General features: G+C 38.0%; 1 protein-coding gene across 1 annotated transcript in view; it reads right to left on the reverse strand.

Moving 5' to 3' along the window:
- The window catches only part of LOC116859025 (ATP-binding cassette sub-family A member 3-like), a 141,093-nt gene that overhangs the window by 74,065 nt on the left and 46,134 nt on the right, over positions 1-20,894 (reverse strand). The window contains exons 9-11 of the mRNA XM_032844014.1: positions 16,805-16,986; positions 13,812-13,949; positions 8,985-9,114 (exon numbers count right to left, since the gene is read on the reverse strand). Of these exons, the coding sequence (XP_032699905.1) occupies positions 8,985-9,114; positions 13,812-13,949; positions 16,805-16,986 (450 nt within the window). The remainder of the gene's footprint in view (positions 1-8,984; positions 9,115-13,811; positions 13,950-16,804; positions 16,987-20,894) is intronic.

Consider the following 20,894-nt stretch of genomic DNA (forward strand, 5'->3'; position numbering starts at 1 on the left):
AACACCTACAAATCCAACGGGAGATCGAAGAGAAGAAGAACAGCAATTCTAGAAACAGAAAATCAACCACGTTCTGAAAGGTAGGACTGGTGGAGAAGTGAATCCAAAGCGACGGGAAGATAGACCGCGGGGGGAGGGGCCGGCTCCCGGCAAGCGGTGGAGCAACGGAGCAGAAAATCAGGACTTTTAAAAGTCTGTTCCGCTGAGGGACATCGCTCCAGAGGCTTAACCGGGGTGAAGCCCACGCGGGGTCAGCGTGGCCTCAGGTCCTGCAGGGTCACAGAAGGATCGGGGGTGGCTGAGCGTCGCAGAGCTTACAGGTATTAGAACGGGGAAGCCGGCTACAGAGACAGAGCCGAGGAGTGAACTCTAAGCTCGGGGTTACCTTGAACGGCTCGCAGGCTCGGTCAGCTCGGAGCGCGGCCGGAGACCAGCGTGACGGGAGTAATTGGGTGCTGTTCTCTGAGGGCGCACTGAGGAGTGGGGCCCCGGGCTCTCGGCTCCTCCGGGCCTGAGACTGAGAGGCCTCCATCTTCATTCCCGTCCTCTGGAACTCTACGGAAAGCGCTCAGGGAACAAAAGCTCCCGAAAGCAAACCCGAGCGGATTACTCAGCCCGGCCCCTGGTAAGGGCGGTACAACTCCGCCTGGGGCAAAGACACTTGAGAATCACTACAACAGGCCCCTCCCCCAGAAGATCAACAAGAAACCCAGCCAGGACCAAGTTCACTTACGAGGAGTGCAGTTTCAATACCAAGGAGAGCAGCGGAATTCCAGAGGAGGAGAAAGCAAAGCACAGAACTCATGGCTTTCTCCCCATGATTCTTTAGCCTTGCAGTTAATTTAATTTTTTTTTCTTTTTCATTTTTTTTTCTCTTCTGCTAAATTTTTTTAACTTTTACCCTTTTCTTTTTTAACGTTTTTTAACTAGTTTATCTAATATATATATATTTTTTTCCTTTTTTATTTTTTCATTATTGGTTTTCTTTTTTTATTTGTTTCTTTTTTTTTTTTTTTTTCTTTCTGAACCTCTTTATATCCCCTTTCCTCCCACTCACGATTTGGGATCTCTTCTGATTTGGCTAAAGCATATTTTCCTGGGGTTGTTGCCACCCTTTTAGTATTTTACTTGTTCCTTCATATACTCTTATCTGGACAAAATGACAAGGCGGAAAAATTCACCACAAAAAAAAGAACAAGAGGCAGTACCAAAGGCTAGGGACCTAATCAATACAGACATTGGTAATATGTCAGATCTAGACTTCAGAATGACGATTCTCAAGGTTCTAGCCGGGCTCGAAAAAAGCATGGAAGATATTAGAGAAACCCTCTCGGGAGATATAAAAGCCCTTTCTGGAGAAATAAAAGAACTAAAATCTAACCAAGTTGAAATAAAAAAAGCTATTAATGAGGTGCAATCAAAAATGGAGGCTCTCACTACTAGGATAAATGAGGCAGAAGAAAGAATTAGCGATATAGAAGACCAAATGACAGAGAATAAAGAAGCTGAGCAAAAGAGGGACAAACAGCTACTGGACCACGAGGGCAGAATTCGAGAGATAAGTGACACCATAAGACGAAACAACATTAGAATAATTGGGATTCCAGAAGAAGAAGAAAGACAGAGGGGAGCAGAAGGTATATTGGAGAGAATTATTGGAGAGAATTTCCCCAATATGGCAAAGGGAACAAACATCAAAATCCAGGAGGTTCAGAGAACCCCCCTCAAAATCAATAAGAATAGGTCCACACCCCGTCACCTAATAGTCAAATTTACAAGTCTTAGTGAAAAGAGAAAATCCTGAAAGCAGCCTGGGAAAAGAAGTCTGTAACATACAATGGTAAAAATATTAGATTGGCAGCAGACTTACCCACAGAGACCTGGCAGGCCAGAAAGAGCTGGCATGATATATTCAGAGTACTAAACGAGAAAAACATGCAACCAAGAATACTATATCCAGCTAGGCTATCACTGACAATAGAAGGAGAGATTAAAAGCTTCCAGGACAAACAAAAACTGAAAGAATGTGCAAACACCAAACCAACTCTACAGGAAATATTGAAAGGGGTACTCTAAGTAAAGAGAGAGCCTAAAAGTAGTAGATCAGAAAGGAACAGAAACAATATACAATAACAGTCACCTTACAGGCAATACAATGACACTAAATTCATATCTCTCAGTAGTTACCCTGAATGTTAATGGGCTAAATGCCCCAATCAAAAGACACAGGGTATCAGAATGGATAAAAAAACAAAACCCATCTATATGTTGCTTACAAGAAACTCATTTTAAACCCGAAGACACCTCCAGATTTAAAGTGAGGGGGTGGAAAACAATTTACCATGCTAATGGACATCAGAAGAAAGCAGGAGTGGCAATCCTTAGATCAGATCAATTAGATTTTAAGCCAAAGACTATAATAAGAGATGAGGAAGGACACTATATCATCCTCAAAGGATCTGTCCAACAAGAAGATCTAACAATTGTAAATATCTAGGCCCCTAATGTGGGAGCAGCCAACTATATAAACCAATTAATAACAAAATCAAAGAAACACATTGACAATAATACAATAATAGTAGGGGACTTTAACACTCCCCTCACTGAAATGGACAGATCATCCAAGCAAAAGATCAACAACGAAATAAAGGCCTTAAATGACACACTGGACCACATGGACATCACAGATATATTCAGAACATTTCATCCCAAAGCAACAGAATACACATTCTTCTCTAGTGCCCATGGAACATTCTCCAGAATAGATCACATCCTCGGTCCTAAATCAGGTCTCAACCGGTATCAAAAGATTGGGATCATTCCCTGCATATTTTCAGACCACAATGCTCTGAAGCTAGAACTCAATCACAAGAGGAAATTTGGAAAGAACCCAAATACATGGAGACTAAACAGCATCCTTCTAAAGAATGAATGGGTCAACCAGGAAATTAAAGAAGAATTGAAAAAATTCATGGAAACAAATGATAATGAAAATACAACGGTTCAAAATCTGTGGGACACAACAAAGGCAATCCTAAGAGGAAAATATATAGCGGTACAAGCCTTTCTCAAGAAACAAGAAAGGTCTCAGGTACACAACCTAACCCTACACCTAAAGGAGCTGGAGAAAGAACAAGAAAGAAACCCTAAACCCAGCAGGAGAAGAGAAATCATAAAGATCAGAGCAGAAATCAATGAAATAGAAACTAAAAAAACAACAGAACAAATCAACAAAACTAGGAGCTGGTTCTTTGAAAGAATTAATAAGATTGATAAACCCCTGGCCAGACTTATTAAAAAGAAAAGAGAAAGGACCCAAATAAATAAAATCATGAATGAAAGAGGAGAGATCACAACTAACACCAAAGAAATACAGACAATTATAAGAACATATTATGAGCAACTCTATGCCAACAAATTTGACAATCTGGAAGAAATGGATGCATTCCTAGAGACATATAAACTACCACAACTGAACCAGGAAGAAATAGAAAGCCTGAACAGACCCATAACCAGTAAGGAGATTGAAACAGTCATCAAAAATCTCCAAACACAAGCCCAGGGCGAGAAGGCTTCCCGGGGGAATTCTACCAAACATTTAAGGAAGAACTAATTCCTATTCTCCTGAAACTGTTCCAAAAAATAGAAATGGAAGGAAAACTTCCAAACTCATTTTATGAGGCCAGCATCACCTTGATCCCAAAACCGGACAAGGATCCCATCAAAAAAGAGAACTACAGACCAATATCCTTGATGAACACAGATGCAAAAATTCTCACCAAAATACTAGCCAATAGGATTCAACAGTACATTAAAAGGATTATTCACCACGACCAAGTGGGATTTATTCCAGGGCTGCAAGGTTGGTTCAACATCCGCAAATCAATCAATGTGATACAACACATTAATAAAAGAAAGAACAAGAACCATATGATACTCTCCAAAGATGCTGAAAAAGCATTTGACAAAGTACAGCATCCCTTCCTGATCAAAACTCTTCAAAGTGTAGGGATAGAGGACACATACCTCAATATTATCAAAGCCATCTATGAAAAACCCATTGCAAATATCATTCTCAATGGAGAAAAACTGAAAGCTTTTCCGCTAAGGTCAGGAACACGGCAGGGATGTCCGTTATCACCACTGCTATTCAACATAGTACTAGAAGTCCTCGCCTCAGCAATCAGACAACAAAAAGAAATTAAAGGCATCCAAATCGGCAAAGAAGAAGTCAAACTATCACTCTTCGCAGATGATATGATATTATATGTGGAAAACCCAAAAGACTCCACTCCAAAACTGCTAGAACTGGTACAAGAATTCAGTAAAGTGTCAGGATATAAAATCAATGCACAGAAATCAGTTGCATTTCTCTACACCAACAACAAGACAGAAGAAAGAGAAATTAAGGAGTCAATCCCATTTACAATTGCACCCAAAACTATAAGATACCTAGGAATAAACCTAACTAAAGAGACTAAGAATCTATACACAGAAAACTATAAAGTACTCATGAAAGAAATTGAGGAAGACACAAAGGAATGGAAAAATGTTCCATGCTCCTGGATTGGAAGAATAAATATTGTGAAAATGTCTATGCTACCTAAAGCAATCTACACATTTAATGCAATTCCTGTCAAAGTATCATCCATTTTTTTCAAAGAAATGGAACAAATAATCCTAAAATTTATATGAAACCAGAAAAGACCGCGAATAGCCAAAGGAATATTGAAAAAAAAAAGCCAAAGTTGGTGGCATCACAATTCCGGACTTCAAGCTCTACTACAAAGCTGTCATCATCAAGACAGCATGGTACTGGCACAAAAACAGACACATAGATCAATGGAACAGAATAGAGAGCCCAGAAATAGAACCTCAACTCTATGGTCAACTAATCTTCGACAAAGCAGGAAAGAATGTCCAATGGAAAAAAGACAGCCTCTTCAATAAATGGTGTTGGGAAAATTGGATAGCCACATGCAGAAAAATGAAATTGGATCATTTCCTTACACCACACACGAAAATAGACTCAAAATGGATGAAGGACCTCAATGTGAGAAAGGAATCCATCAAAATCCTTGAGGAGAACTTCTTCGACCTCAGTCGCAGCAACATCTTCCTAGGAACATCGCCAAAGGCAAGGGAAGCAAGGGCAAAAATGAACTATTGGGATTTTATCAAGATCAAAAGCTTTTGCACAGCAAAGGAAACAGTTAAGAAAACCAAAAGACAACTGACAGAATGGGAGAAGATATTTGCAAACGACATATCAGATAAAGGGCTAGTGTCCAGAATCTATAAAGAACTTAGCAAACTCAACACCCAAAGAACAAATAATCCAATCAAGAAATGGGCAGAAGACATGAATAGACATTTCTGCAAAGAAGACATCCAGATGGCCAACAGACACATGAAAAAGTGCTCCATATCACTCGGCATCAGGGAAATACAAATCAAAACCACAATGAGATACCACCTCACACCAGTCAGAATGGCTAAAATTAACAAGTCAGGAAATGACAGATGCTGGCGAGGATGCGGAGAAAGGGGAACCCTCCTACACTGTTGGTGGGAATGCAAGCTGGTGCAACCACTCTGGAAAACAGCATGGAGGTTCCTCAAAATGTTGAAAATAGAACTACCCTATGACCCAGCAATTGCACTGCTGGGTATTTACCCTAAAGATACAAACGTAGTGATCCGAAGGGCACATGCACCCAAATGTTTATAGCAGCAATGTCTACAATAGCCAAACTATGGAAAGAACCTAGATGTCCATCAACAGATGAATGGATAAAGAAGATGTGGTATATATACACAATGGAATACTATGCAGCCATCAAAAGAAATGAAATCTTGCCATTTGCGACGACGTGGATGGAACTAGAGGGTATCATGCTTAGCGAAATAAGTCAGTCGGAGAAAGACAACTATCATATGATCTCCCTGATATGAGGGAGAGGAGATGCAACATGGGGGTTAAGGGGGTAGGAGAAGAGTAAATGAAGCAAGATGGGATTGGGAGGGAGATAAACCATAAGTGACTCTTAATCTCACAAAACAAACTGAGGGTTGCTGGGGGGAGCGGGGTTGGAGGGTGTGGGGTTATTATGGACATTGGGGAGGGTATGTGCTATGGTGAGTGCTGTGAAGTGTGTAAACCTGGCGATTCACAGACCTGTACCCCTGGGGAAAAAAATATATGTTTATAAAAAATAAAATTAAAAAAAAAAGGTTACTATCCAAAATCTATATAGAAGTTACCAAATTCAACACCCAAAAAACAAATAAAAGTTAGGAAATGGGAAGAAGACATGAATAGACACTTTCCAAAGAGGACACCCAGATGGCTAACAGACATATGAAAAGATGTTCAACATCACCTGAGCATCCCGGAAAATGCAAATCAAAATCACGATGAGATACCACCTCACACATCTAAATGGCTAAAATAAACAACACAAGAAACAACTGATTTTAGTGAGGATGTGGACAAAGGGGAACCTTTTTACACTGTTGGTGGGAATGCAAACTGATGCAGCCACTCTGGAAAACAGTATGGTGGTGCCTCAAAAAAGTTAAAAGTAGAACTACCTTACAACCCAGCAATTGCTTACTGGGTATTTATCCAAAGGATACAAAAATACTTATTTAAAGGAGTACATGTACCCTGATGTTTATAGCAGCATTATCAACAATAGCCAAACTATGGAAAGAGCCCAAATGGCAATCAACTGAAGAATGGGTATAGATGATGTGGCATATATGTACAATAGAATATTACTCAGTCACTAAAAAGAATGCCATTTGTAATGACCAGGATGGACCTAGTGTGTATCTTGCTAAGTAAAATAAGTTAGAGAAAGACAAATAGATGATTTCACTTATGTGGAATTTAAGAAATAAAACTGATGAAAATAGGGGAAGGGAAACAAAAGAAACTCTTTAACTACACAGAATGAACTGAGGGCTGCTGGAGGGGAGGTAGGCTGAGGATGCACTAAATGGGTGATGGGTATTAGGAGGTCATTTTCTGTGATGAGCACTGTGATGAGCACTGGGTGTAAGGAAACACTGAATTCTACTCTTGAATCTAGTATTACACTATAGGTTAAGTGGAATTTAAATAAAATTTGAAAAATTAAATTAATAAATAAATGAATGAACCTTAACTCCTTTTTAAAAACCCAAACACCTGGCTTATTAGTATACAGTGATGAGATGAATGAAATTATTGCCTCATCTGAAATGTATCAGTTGCTATGAATTACAAGTGGATCACTTGAGCAAAGTGAGACTCTTCTGGGATAGTAGTGAATTTCTCCAGCTTAACAGGCAATTGGATTACAGAGATGTATGCACATGTCAAAATTTAGCAAAACACACACACACACACACACACACACACACACACAATTTAAGTGTTTCATCATAATAAAGTTTTACACCAAAAGAAAATTATAGTTAATGATATCAAATTATTTAGTAAGAAGCATACTAACATCTAAAATTAATTTTGAGATGCCTAAAATTGGGATCAATAGACATGTGGCAAGTGTGGCAAAATACTAAAATAGTAGAATCCAGGTGGTAGGTAAGGGTGCAAAATCTTTCATCTTGGATGAATGTTTGAAATTTTTTTATTTAAATTCAATTAGCCAAGGTACAGTACATCATTGGTTTTTAAGATAACGTTCAATGATTCATCAGTTCAATATAACACCCAGTGCTCACCACATCATGTACCCTCCTTAATGCCATCCCCCAGTTACACTATCCCCTCACCTATATCCCCTTCTGCAACCCTTAGTTTCTCAGAATCAAGAGTCTCATATGGTTGGTCTCCCTCTCTGACTCCATTGTTTCCCCCCCATCCATATTGTCCTCTGCACTATTCTTCATGTTCCACATATGACTGAAACCATATGATAATTGTCTTTCTCTGACTGACTTATTTCACTCAGCATAATATCCTCTAGTTCCATCCATGTCGATGTAAATGCTAGATATTCATCCTTTCTGATGGCTGAATAATATTCCATTGTACATATATGTACCACTTCTTCTTTATCCATTCATCCATTGAAGGACATCTTGGCTCCTTCCGCAGTCTGGCTATTGTGGACATTGCTGCTAGGGTTGTAGGGTGGCTCTATTTTTAACTTTTTGAGGAAGGTCCATACTGTTTTCCAGAATAGCTGCACCAGCTTGGATTCCCACCAACAGCCTAAGAGTGTTCCCCTTTCTCCATATCCTTGCCAATATTTGTTGTTTCCTATTTTGTTTGCCATTCTAATTAATATAAGGTGGTATCTCATTGTGGTTTTGATTTGTACTTCCCTGATGACTAGTGATGTGGAGCATTTTTTCATGTGTCTATTGGCCACTTGTATGTCTTCTCTGGAGAAGTATCTGTTCATGTCTTCTGCCCATTTTTGACTGGATTTTTTGGTTTTTGGGTATTGAGTTTGAGAAGTTCTTCATAGGTCTTGGATACCAGCCCTTTATCTGTAATGTAATTTGCAAATATCTTCTCTCATTCTGTAGGTTGCCTTTTAGTTTTGTTGATTGAAAATTTTTTAATATATATAATAATCCATTCATAAGAATATATATCATATATTTTACAATGAAAACTATGTAAATTGAATTAGAATGATTTTCCTACTAAGGGGACAGGGGAATAAAAGGGAAAGTAAGACAAAAGAAAAGGAAAGAATAAATGAATAAGAATTGAAAATTAAATTGAAAATTTGCATTCACCAATGGGAACAACATATTATGAAGAAAAGGCATGTGAGATGCAAAAACAAATACTGATTTTTAAACTTTGTAACAAATGTTCTGCACTTTAAGAAGAGTGTGAATTAATCAACAACTGTGTATATAACTTAAATAACAATGATGTCAATGTCAAGAGGGTACACAGAAGCTTCAGAGTTTGATATATGGTATCTGTGATCAGGGTGACCCTAAAAACTTACCTGTAAGAATCGATAAGGTGGTAGTCTTTCCTGCTCCATTAGGTCCCAGAAGAACAGTGATTTGACCCTCATATACATTAAAAGTTAAGTTTTTTACTGCTACGATGGTATTCTTCTCCACTGTGAATTCCTGTGAAAATTTAAAAAAAGTACTAGCTTTATGTTTATTATTACTGCTTATAAAGGGCAGGCATGTCTATCAACTATCCAGAAAAGAACAAATGACAGAACATTAATCTCAAAAGAAGAGAAAGCCAAAGCATAAAAAAGATAAAACTGTGAAAAATAAACAATATTTAAAGGCAATATATGCAGAGACCTTAAAAGTAGGTCTACAAAATTCCTCATCTGATCCAGTCCCACTTCAGTCCAGCTACTGTTTTGAGGCTGATAACACCACAGTCTGCTTCTCTATGTCTTCCTGCTAAGTTCTAGAACTTCATGGTGGACACACATTATACTTTCCTTGAGGTACTCCAAACACTACTCATTAGCATACCTGAAAATGCATTCCTCATGCCACATTCCTTACCACAACCCACGTAGATGCAAAGACAGAAACCTGAGACTGACTTACCCTACACACTTCCTTCTGCCTCGTCTACTAAAACAAATCACTGCTAATCAATCCCTTCAGCCAACAAATATTTATTGTGGGCCCACACTTTGTGGCACACATTGTGTAAGGTACTATGAATACATTAATGAACAAGACCAAAATAGCTCCTGCTCTCATGACAGAAAAATTCCAGTAGGAGAAACACATAGAAATAAAAAACCTGTAAATGATTACCTATCATAGTAACATTGGTAGATGGTGCTACTTTGTATAAGATAGTCAAGTAAAGCTCCTTGAAGTCATAAAACTTTTCTGATTAGGTTCAGAGGTATAATTTAGGGATTCATCTGTTGCATATAACACCTAGTGCTCATTACATCCAGTGCCCTATCCAGTTATTCCATCTCCCCGACCCATGTCCCCTCCAGCAGCCCTCAAGTTTGTTTCCTAGAGTTCAGCATCTCTTCTGGTTTGCCTCTCTCTCAATTTTCATCCTATTTTATTTTTCCTTCCTTTCCTGTAGGTTTATCTGTTTTGTTTGCTAAATTCCACATATGAATGACATCATATGGTATTTGTCTTTCTCTGACTTACTTCACTTAGTGTAATACCCTCTAGTTTCATCCATGATATTGCAAATGGCAAGATTTCATTCTTTTACACGGCTGAGTAAAATTCCAGTGTGCATGTGTGTGTGTCTGTGTGTCTGTGTGTGTATACACACACACACCACATGTATTTTGCCTTTTAGTTAACTGTTTCCTTGGCTGTGCAAAAGCTTTTTACCCTGATGAAGTCCTAATAGTTCATTTTTTAAAGTCTCTATTTTTAATTTTTTTTCTTTTTTTATTTATTTTTTCAGTGTTCCAAGATTCAGTGTTTATGCACCACACCCAGTGCTCCATGCAATATGTGCCCTCCTTAATACCCACCACCAGGCCCTCGCAACCCTCACCCCCCTCCCCTCCAAAACCCTCAGATTGTTTCTCAGAGTCCACAGTCTCTCATGCTTCATCGCCCCTGCCGATTTCCCCCCAACTCACTTCTCCTCTCCTTCACCCAGTGTCCTCTGTTATTCCTTATGCTCCACAAGTAAGTGAAACCATATGATAATTGACTCTGCTTGACTTATTTCACTCAGCATAATCTCCTCCAGTCCTGTCCATGTTGACACAAAAGTTGGGTATTCATCCTTTCTGATGGAGGCAAAACTCTATCATATATATGGACCATATCTTCTTTATCCATTCATCTGCTGAAGGGCATCTTGGCTCTTTCCACAGTCTGGCAACTGTGGCCATTGACAGATGGCCCTTCTGTTCACTACATCTGTATCTTTGGGGTAAATTTTTTAAAAATTTTTATTATGTTCAGGTCATTTTTGCTTTTGTTTCCCTTGCCTTTGGAGATGTGTCCAGCAGGCAGGAAGGAGTGAGAGGGGGAGGGAAAAGGAAGGGGAGTGGGAGTGTATGATACTGGGCATGGATAGTATTCTGAGTGCTTTTATGCATTCCCCAGACTAATCACCTCTGAGAGCAGACAGAGTCTGTGGGCCGCCACCACTGCCTGGGTCCAGCAGAGACTCCAAGCCAATGCAGGCCAGGAGGAGGAGTGGAAAAGTGTTCTGCTGGTAAAAGGGGAAGGTCCGATGAAAGGTCATTAGGGTGAGGGAGAAGAGGTTGCTTCCTGTGTTCTCTTCTAGAATTTTGATGGATTCCTGTCTCATATTTAGGTCTTTCATCCATTTTATTTTTTTTGTATGGTGTAGGAAGTGCTTCAGTTTCATTCTTCTGCATGTGTCCCATTTTCCCAACACCATTTGTTGAAAAAACTGCCTTCTTTCCATTGGATATCATTTCCTGTTTTATTGAAGATTAGTTGGCCACAGAGCTGAGGGTCCATTTCTGGGCTCTCTATTCTGTTCCATTGATCTATGTGTCTGTTTTTGTGCCATTACATACTCTCTTGATGATTACAGCTTTGCAATACAGCTTGAAGTCCAGAATTTCATACCTTCAGCTTTACTTCTCTTTTTCAGGATTGCTTTGGCTATTTGGGGTCTTTTCCAGTTCCATACAAATTTTATGATTGTTTGTTCTAGTGCTGTGAAAAAAACGCTGATGGTATTTGCACTGAATTTGTAGATTGCTTTGGGTAGCACAGATATTTTAACATGTGTTCTTCCAATCTACGAGCATGGAATGCTTTTCCATTTTTTGTGTCTTCCTCAATTTCTTTCATAAGTGTTCTCCAGGGGTGCCTGGTGGCTCAGTTGTTAAGCGTCTGCCTTTGGCTCAGGTCATGATCCCAAGGTCCTGGATCGAGCCCCACATCAGGCTCCCTGCTCAGCAGGGAGTCTGCTTGTCCCTCTCCTTCTGCCTGCCACTCGCCTTGCTTATGCTTTCTCTCTCTCTCTTTGTCAAATAAGTAAATAAAATCTTTAAAAAAAAATAAGTGTTCTCCAGTTTTCAGAGTACAGATCTTTTACCTGTTTGGTTAGGTTTATTCCTAGGTATCTTACTGGTTTCAGTGCAAATATAAATGGGATCAATTCCTTGATTTCTCTTTCTTCTGCCTCATTGTTAGTGAATAGAAATGTAACTAACTGCTGTGCATCGATTTATATCCTGTGACTCTGCTGAATTCCTGTATCAGTTCTGGCAATTCTGGGGTGGAATCTTTAAGGTTTTCTACACGGAGTATCATGTTGTCTACAAAGAGTGAGTCTGACTTCTTCCTTGTCAATTTGGATGCCTTTCATTTCTTTTTGTTGTCTGATTGCTGAGGCTAGGACTTCCTGTACTATGTTGAACAACAGTGGTGAGAGTGGACATCCCTGTCATGTTCCTGACCTTAGAGGGAAAGCTCTCAGTTTTTTTCCATTGAGGATGATATTCACTGTGGGGTTTTCATATATGGCTTTTATGGTATTGAGGTATGTACCATCTATCCCTACACTGCAGAAAGTTTTTATCAAGAAAGGATGCTGTATTTTGTCAAATGCTTTTTCTGCATCTATTGATGGGACCATATGGTTCTTACCCTTTCTTTTATTAATGTGGTGTATCATATTGATTGATTTGTGGATATTGAATCAGGCTTGCAGGCCAGGAATAAATCCCCCTTTGTCATGATGAATAATCCTTTGAATGTTGCCCATTGGATCCTATTAGCTAGTACCTTGTTGAGAACTTTTGCATCCAGAATATTGGTCTGTAATTTTACTTTTTGGTAGGGTCTATGTCCGGTTTTGGGATCAAGGTAATTCTGGCCTTATAAAAAGTGTTTGGAAATATTCCTTCCATTTCTATCTTTTTGAAACAGCTTCAGAAGAACATGTATTAATTCTTTAAATGTTTTGTAGAATTTCACAGGGAAGCTATCTGGCCCTGGACTTTTGTTTGGAGATTTTTGATTATTGATTCCATTTCTTTGTTGGTTATGGGTCTGTTCAGGTTGTCTATTTCCTCCTGTTCAGTCTGGTAGTTTACATGTTTCTAGGAATGCCTCCATTTCTTCCAGATTCCTCCATTTCATTTTTTTTGCAAGTAATTGCTCATATGAATATAACAAAAAGCTGTACTAAGAGCAAAGTTTATAGCAACAAAGGCCTACATAGGGGCACTTAATTGATCCAAATAAACTAATATACCCAGGAACACCTCCTCACCAAAAGTTTGGACAAAAGAGGGACGCCTGGGTGGCTCAGTTGGTTAAGCAGCTGCCTTCAGCTCGGGTCATGATCACAGCGTCCTGGGATCGAGTCCCACATCGGGCTCCTTGCTCTGCAGGGAGCCTGCTTCTCCCTCTGCCTCTGCCTGCCATTCTGTCTGCCTGTGCTCTCTCTCTCTCTCTCATAAATAAATAAAATCTTTAAAAAAAAAAGTTTGGACAAAAGAGAATTCAGCCAAATAGTCTAATGCATAATTGGTAGAACAAGTAAAACCATAACTGTAAACATAAATTAATATTTACACATCAAATCATCATAGTCCCAGCTAGACATTAGCTCTTATAGTGGGAATACTGTAAAAGCCACCATTATCATAATACAAAGCTGGATTCCATTCTGAAGAAATGAGAAATACATGGAGTTTTTACTTTATTTGTACATCTTTCATTTTTATTTTGTCAAACAATTAATGTGCTGAATATAACTTTTATTAACATCTTATGCGGGGGGTAGAGCCATGGCCAGTGAAAACATTTACTATACACCATCAACTAACTTTCCGTGCTTTGGGGAAAAGAGACTTAGAAAACAGTACCTTGTATAGATGTTGGATCCTAATACCAGCCACCAAATCAACAGGCTCTTCTTCAAAATAATCACTTCTAATTGTGTCAATAATTTGTTTATCTTCTTTATACTTAATGCTTAAAGCTTTACCAAACCAGTAGGATTTCTAAGAAAAGACCAAAACCATAGTCATCAGGATGTCAGTGAAATGAGGTCAGTGGAAAATGAAATGCTCTTAACACTTTGGCTCATTGCACTTTGGTTTCAAGATGGGTTGAACCACATACATTGAAACAAAATTGAAAGCAAACTACCTAGATTGTGAACTTCTACACAGTAAGAACGAAACCTGTTATTTAAAAGCTCACTGTCCAAGAAGAAAAACAAAATAAAATCTACTTAAAAATGGTGCAGTGAAAAGCATTCTATCACTCTAAGTCAAGTGTCTTTATTTGGACATGCAGTATACAGATAGATACCTGAAGATTCCTAATACATTTTCATGAGTCTGTGAGTTCAAAATTCTTTTTCATAAAAATACTTTTAAAAATACATTATTCATGGGGCGCCTGAGTGGCTCAGTGGGTTGGGCTGCCGCCTTCAGCTCAGGTCATGATCTCAGGGTCCTGGGATCGAGCCCTGCATCGGGCTCTCTGCTCGGCAGGAAGCCTGCTTCCCTTCCTCTCTCTCTGCCTGCCTCTCTGCCTACTTGTGATCTCTCTCTGTCAAATAAATAAATAAAATATTTTTAAAAAATAAAAAAATAATAAAAATACATTATTCATCTTTCTATTTCATTGATATCTTCATTGGTGGTATAAAAGAAATGTTGCATAAAATGCCTGGTGCTTTAATGCTAATCAAATTAGTAGCATAAAACTGTACTAAGCAATCACCATCCCCTTCACCACTAGACACAGTAATAAATCAATCAATTTATTTCATTTAATTGTGTTTTTTATGAAAAAGTAAAAATTAGTTATTAAGTTTTACCCCTTCAATATGATATTTTAAATATTCTGTGTGATGAAATGGGAAATATGAATAAAGCATTTCTATAGCAAATGAAAATATAATGGAAGCTCTGAGAAAAATTACTTGTGTCATTTGAGTTGTGAACTAGCCATTTTTTTCATGGAAACCACTTTTTTCTGAAAGAATGACAGATACGAAAATTATAGTTCTTTTTTTGTTGCTTTTTTAAAAATTTTTTAAATTTATTTTCAGCGTAAAAGTATTCATTGTTTTTGCACCACACCTAGTGCTCCATGCAATCCGTGCCCTCTCCAATACCCACCACCTGGTTCCCCCAACCTCCCACCCCCCGCCCCTTCAAAACCCTCAGATTGTTTTTCAGAGTCCATAGTCTCTCATTCACCTCCCCTTCCAATTTCCCTCAACTCCCTTCTCCTCTCTAACTCCCCTTGTCTTCCATGCTTTTTGTTATGCTCCACAAATAAGTGAAACCATATGATGATTGACTCTCTCTGCTTCACTTATTTCACTCAGTATATTCTTTAGACTTGGATATCTAGCAGACATTTTCTTGAAAATTAATGAAGACCCTATAAAGGAAAGAAGCCATTGAAGGTGCTGAAAGGATTTAAGTTCTCTGGTTAGCTTTCTGTAAAAGACCAACTGTAAAGGCCCTTGTTGGCAATCCTGTCAGGACCTCTCTCACTCTTAAGAGCTTTTACTGTATCTTCACTTAATAAACTTCTATTGCTTTACCCACAAAAAAAAGAAAATTAATGGAGAAATATTATTACTTAAAAGAAAAGAACTGACAATACTTGCTGCTAATGATATAACTGGAACTTTCAAGTGAAAACTAGAATTTTGAAAAACTGATATCTACTCTTGTGTGACAAATTTACAATTCTTAAAAACTATCATAACAACACCATGTTGATATTAATAGATGATGCTTTGATAATGTATGATGAAATGTGTCATCACTTGGAAGGTTTGTACTGATGAACCAATATTTTTCAAATAACCAAAATATGATGTTACAAATTTATGCATGGTTAAAGATCTATCAGATCACAAGATACACCAATGAATATTATTATGAAACAGAATAAGAAATGCTTGTTAATGTGTTTTCAGATTCCAAACTTCAACTACCTGCTAGAAAATTATCATTAGTCGTGACACAGCAAATACCCAAATTTGTTTAAAAGGCTACTGATATGCTCCTCATTTTTCAACTATGTATCTGCATGAGGCTGTATTTTCTCCATATATTTTAAGCAAAAAAACATATTGCAAAAGATTAAATGCAGAAATATACTCTCCAATGAGAATCTAGTTATTTTATTAAATAAATGTAAAAAATATTTGAAAAAAATTACAAAACAGGGCACTCTTCAAATATTTTTAAATTTTGAAAAAAAGCTATTTATCCCCAAAATGCTGACCTCAACATGCAATGGGTTTATTAGTAATATATTTAAATAAGTTGACAAATATTTTTTAAATTTCTTTTAATTTTTAAATATGGTTAATATTGATAGATAAAACCCATATTAATCACAGCTCTTTGGGGTGCTCAATAATTTTTAGGAGTATAAAGGATTTCTGAGACTAAAGAGTTTGGGAACCACTCACTTTGAACCACAGAATAATAAAGAAGTAGACTGAAAATAGACTAAGATAGAGATGCTTCCCACTTTGCTGTGGCTTTGATTCTAAGTAATTTGGGCTAATAGTAGAAAAAAGCAGGTGCTGATAAACCAGATATGAGACACAACTCATTTTGTCCTCACTAGGATCTAAGGGCACCACCATATATTCATTGACAGGTGATTTTTTTTCCTGTAGAAAGCTATTTGATTCTATTATACATGTCACAAAGTTAACTTGTAATGGCTTTAGTTCAGAAAGAATAAAAACTGTATTAATATCATAAGGCTGGAGAACCACAGAGAGGGTGTTTAAGGTAATAATGTTCACTATTTAACAAGCTAAATACTAAGAACTGGGGTTTCTCTCAATGATAGAATCATTAGAACTTACCTGCACAAAGAAATACCATGGCTTGGGCACACCATACCTCCCTGGAAAGACAGCATCCATATACCAGGCCATAAGGCCAAACAAGGAAGCATCAAATAAAAGCATTCCCATAATATGAACAAAACTAAGATCATCATCTGGGCTCACTGGTGATTGGATGTTATCCCACTGGACACCATATTCTGAAACATAATAGTAGACAGTTACTTGAGGTGCCCAACTGTGACTAGAACAAACTTATCCAGCTACTTCTTCATTAAACAATAAGAAAGTACTGGTATTCTCTGGAGACAGGTACTGTCTATTTGCTATTCACTGATACTTTGAAATTCAGGCTGTCCAAGAAGATAATAAAGTAAGTAATGAAACAATTTGCCTCTTTCTACAGCCAAACTCAACTAAAAGTTAGTAGTGACTGAAACAAAAATAGTCACAAAAAGTCCATAAAGTAAGCTTTAAAGCCACAAACAGACCTACTGGTTGTGATGGCGGCCCTATTCCTCCATTCTCTTTCATGTGAGTCTCCACCGAAATAACCAGCAAGATATATACATTTGGAAATACATTCATAAATATAAAAACAAGGTTTGGCTTCTAGTTTCAAGTTGGCCTGTAAGGAATGCAGGAATCACCACTCCGTCCTAACAAGAAGTAAAAAGGTGAACTGAAATTCTTCTTAGATCTGTTAGAGACATGAGGTCACAGGGCACACCACTGCCCCCACAACTGGAGAGACAGACAGGCAGGCACAGAGAATTTAATGAAACAAACTTCGAGCAAAAACCTCCAAGGGAATGAGAACTTGGGTAGGAAAACCTAAACTATAACTGATGAATTGCCAAACCAAGGGTAAACAAGCCTGAGGATTAAATATTCCAGGGGATCAAGTCATTGAGGCTTTTGCAAGTTTTACCTTTAGTAGCCCTGCCAGTTCCTTACAGTGAATATCAGAGAAAAATCCCCTCATACTCCTAAGAGGGAGAGGGAAAGAGCCATTTGGAAATGTTCTTGTGCATTTCATTCCTAATCAGGCCTTTCTTCATAAGAAACTATCTTACCAGAGCCTAACTCACCTAGGGGAAGGGAAATACCTAACTCCAGTCCCCTCGAGCCATCCTGCCCCATCTAAGCAGGGCAAAAAACTGAGAAGCATTTATGGAGTTCATAGTCCAAGGGTACAAACTTACCAAGTGACTGAGGCCGAGTTATAGGGCTACACACCTTACCTCTACATCACTAAAGGCCTATTTACTGTGTGGTTCCTTTTACCCAGTACTCCATAGCCACTTTTTTTTTTTTTTTTTTTTACTGCTTATAAGGGCTCACTTTATTTTCATTATTTTTTTATGTTAAGATTTTATTTTATTTTATTTTATTTAATTTGAGAGAGAGAGAGAGAAAGAACAGAAGTGGGAAGGGGAGAGGGAGAGAAAGAATCCCAAGCAGACTCCCTGCTAAGCACAGAGCCTGATGGTGGTCTCAGTCTCGGGATCCCAAGATCATGACCTGAGCTGCAATCAAGAGTCAGACACTTAACTGACTGAGTACCCAGGTGCCCCTCTTATCCATCTTACAACAAAAAATTATCAGGCATACTGAAGAGCAAAGAACACTGTTTGAAGAGAGTGAACAAGCATCTGAATTAGACTTTGATATAACAAAGATATTAGGATTATCAGACCAGGAATTTTAAAAAACTGTGATTAACACGGTAAGTGCTTTTTTTTTTTTAAGATTATTTATTTATTTATTTGATAGGGAGAGATACAGCGAGAGAGGGAATACAAGCAGGGGGAGTGGGAGAGGGAGAAACAGGCTTCCTATCAAGCAGAGAGCCCGATGTGGGGCTCCATCCTAGGACTCTGAGATCATGACCTGAGCTGAAGGCAGATGCTTAATGAATGAGCCACCCAGGCGCCCCATGGTAAGTGCTTTAATGGAAGAAATATACAACATGCAAGACCAGATGGATAATGTGTGCAGAGAAATGGAAATTCTAAGAAAGAATAAAAAAGAAATGCCAGAGTCCTTGGTGTAAAAGCTACAGGAGAGGATGGGGCAGCAACAATGATGGACAGAAAGGTAAGAGAGAGAAGTAAAAGAAGCCACATCTAACTGCAGCCTATGGAGTAACAGGGGAAAGTTCCAGTCATAGTGCTGAGAAGTGCCAGCTGAATGAGAAGCTGCAGACCTCCAAGTTTGGGTGTGGGGTCAGATGACAAAGAAAGAATTATCCGTATTCATCCAACTTGGATCAAGTAAACCCAAATTAAAGAAACTTCCAATTCTTGCTCCACAAACCCATAAGTGGCAGCAGCTTTAAATGAAGGTGAAGACAGAACCAGAGGACATGCTTCCTGAAACTGTGAAAATATTAGAGGGGATACACCAACATCAATAGGACTTAACTCCTTCAAGAGAGGAAAGGAGGGTTTCCTGATAAACAACTATGGGACTGAAATATAAAAATCTCTTCTTGGAAAGGTCCATGACCAAGACAATTAAAATCAGGGTGTGAGGTGGGTACAAAGTGAAAAAGGATCAGTTTCCTGTGTATACGACTATCTTTGGAGCCGCTTTTCTTTGTAAAGGTTGAGTGCTACACAAATACGTGGATTTGAAATTAGGGATAATGTATGTTGTACATAAGGATCTCAAGACATTTGCTAATTTTGTAGTTTCCCATGATTCAGATACAAAGAGTACATATAATGAAGAAATCAGAAATGGTACCTTTTAAGAATTGCTTTTTTTGTTAGGCACAACTATTAGCACACTGAGTGGAAAGCAAAAAGTTGCTATTTAAACTGCAAGTAGGTGAACCTGAGTGGCTCAGTTGCTAAGCGTCTGCCTTTGGCTCAGGTCAGGATCCCAGGGTCCTGGGATTGAGCCCTAGACAGAGGCTCCCTGCTCAGCGGGGGACCTGCTTCTCCCTCTGCCTGCAGCTCTCCCTGCTTGAGCTCTCTTTCTCTTGCTGACAAATAAATAAAATCTTGAAAAAAAAAAAAAAAAACCTGCAAGCAATTACTCCCTAACTTAACTCCTTCATTATCTAAACTGTCTGGCTTCCAGGAACTGCCTTATACAGAAAGAGTATTACACTGAAAGGAAAATGTTACTGTGTATTTAGATAATATTAAAACACAGCTTTTTTCCCTATGAGCATTTGTTTTGCTTCAGGTTATTATAAACATGGCATTGCCTTGTTAGTAGCTACAGATGCTTCTTTAAAAATATTTTTTTAAATTTTATGTAGACCACTGAGTATTTGAAAGAGCCCACTTCATCGTGATGGGCCATGTCTACCTTCATTAGTCTCCAAAGAATAACCATTTGCTGCCAAATTAAATCAGTATTTCAATGTGCTTTTCTCATTTTTTATTATTAATGCTACTTACTTGAGGCAAATCATAAGGAAATTGCTCCTTTTAAAATACAAACTACCACCTAAACTTTTACGGTACGTATTGCTTAATATTTGGTTGACTTTAACTTTTAAAAGGTATAAACACCAAAAAATTATATACTGTATGAAAATAGAAAATAAGAAAATGTACTTTCTATTACTTTGTCAAAGCACTTAAGTTACTAACTTGCAAAACCCAATCTGAATTGAACTTAATACAGGATTTGTTACTACTATACTCCATATATATATTAAAAATACATATACTAAAAAATGGATACTCAAAACTCTTTAGGTACTAAAAATAGAATATAAGTAAATGCATCTTTAAACACTTTATGGAATCTCTGATCATGTATACTTTCTTATATCTGTGTGTTGTAGGGTAGTCTGAGTTTGTTTTTTAATTTTTGTATTGTATATGAACTCCTTTTGAATGTGATAGTTAAACACATAGTCAAAGACAAAACGAACATACTACATAATGATTTCCCTGAGAACCCCTTTAATGTTAATTTTGGAGGGAGCTTTTAGACTATTTTGTTGGTGGTTACTATTACTTTTTTACTAGGCAATGACACCAGAGAAGCAGCCTCTATACATTCTTACACTATGTACACTTGCATTTAGAATGAGCCCCCAGGGAAGTAATGGAAATGTATATAGAACTATTCGTTCCTACTT

Source organism: Lontra canadensis, unplaced genomic scaffold (assembly GCF_010015895.1).
Source record: "Lontra canadensis isolate GAN:19392208 unplaced genomic scaffold, GSC_riverotter_1.0 scaffold146, whole genome shotgun sequence".
In the NCBI taxonomy this organism is placed as follows: Eukaryota; Metazoa; Chordata; class Mammalia; order Carnivora; family Mustelidae; genus Lontra; species Lontra canadensis.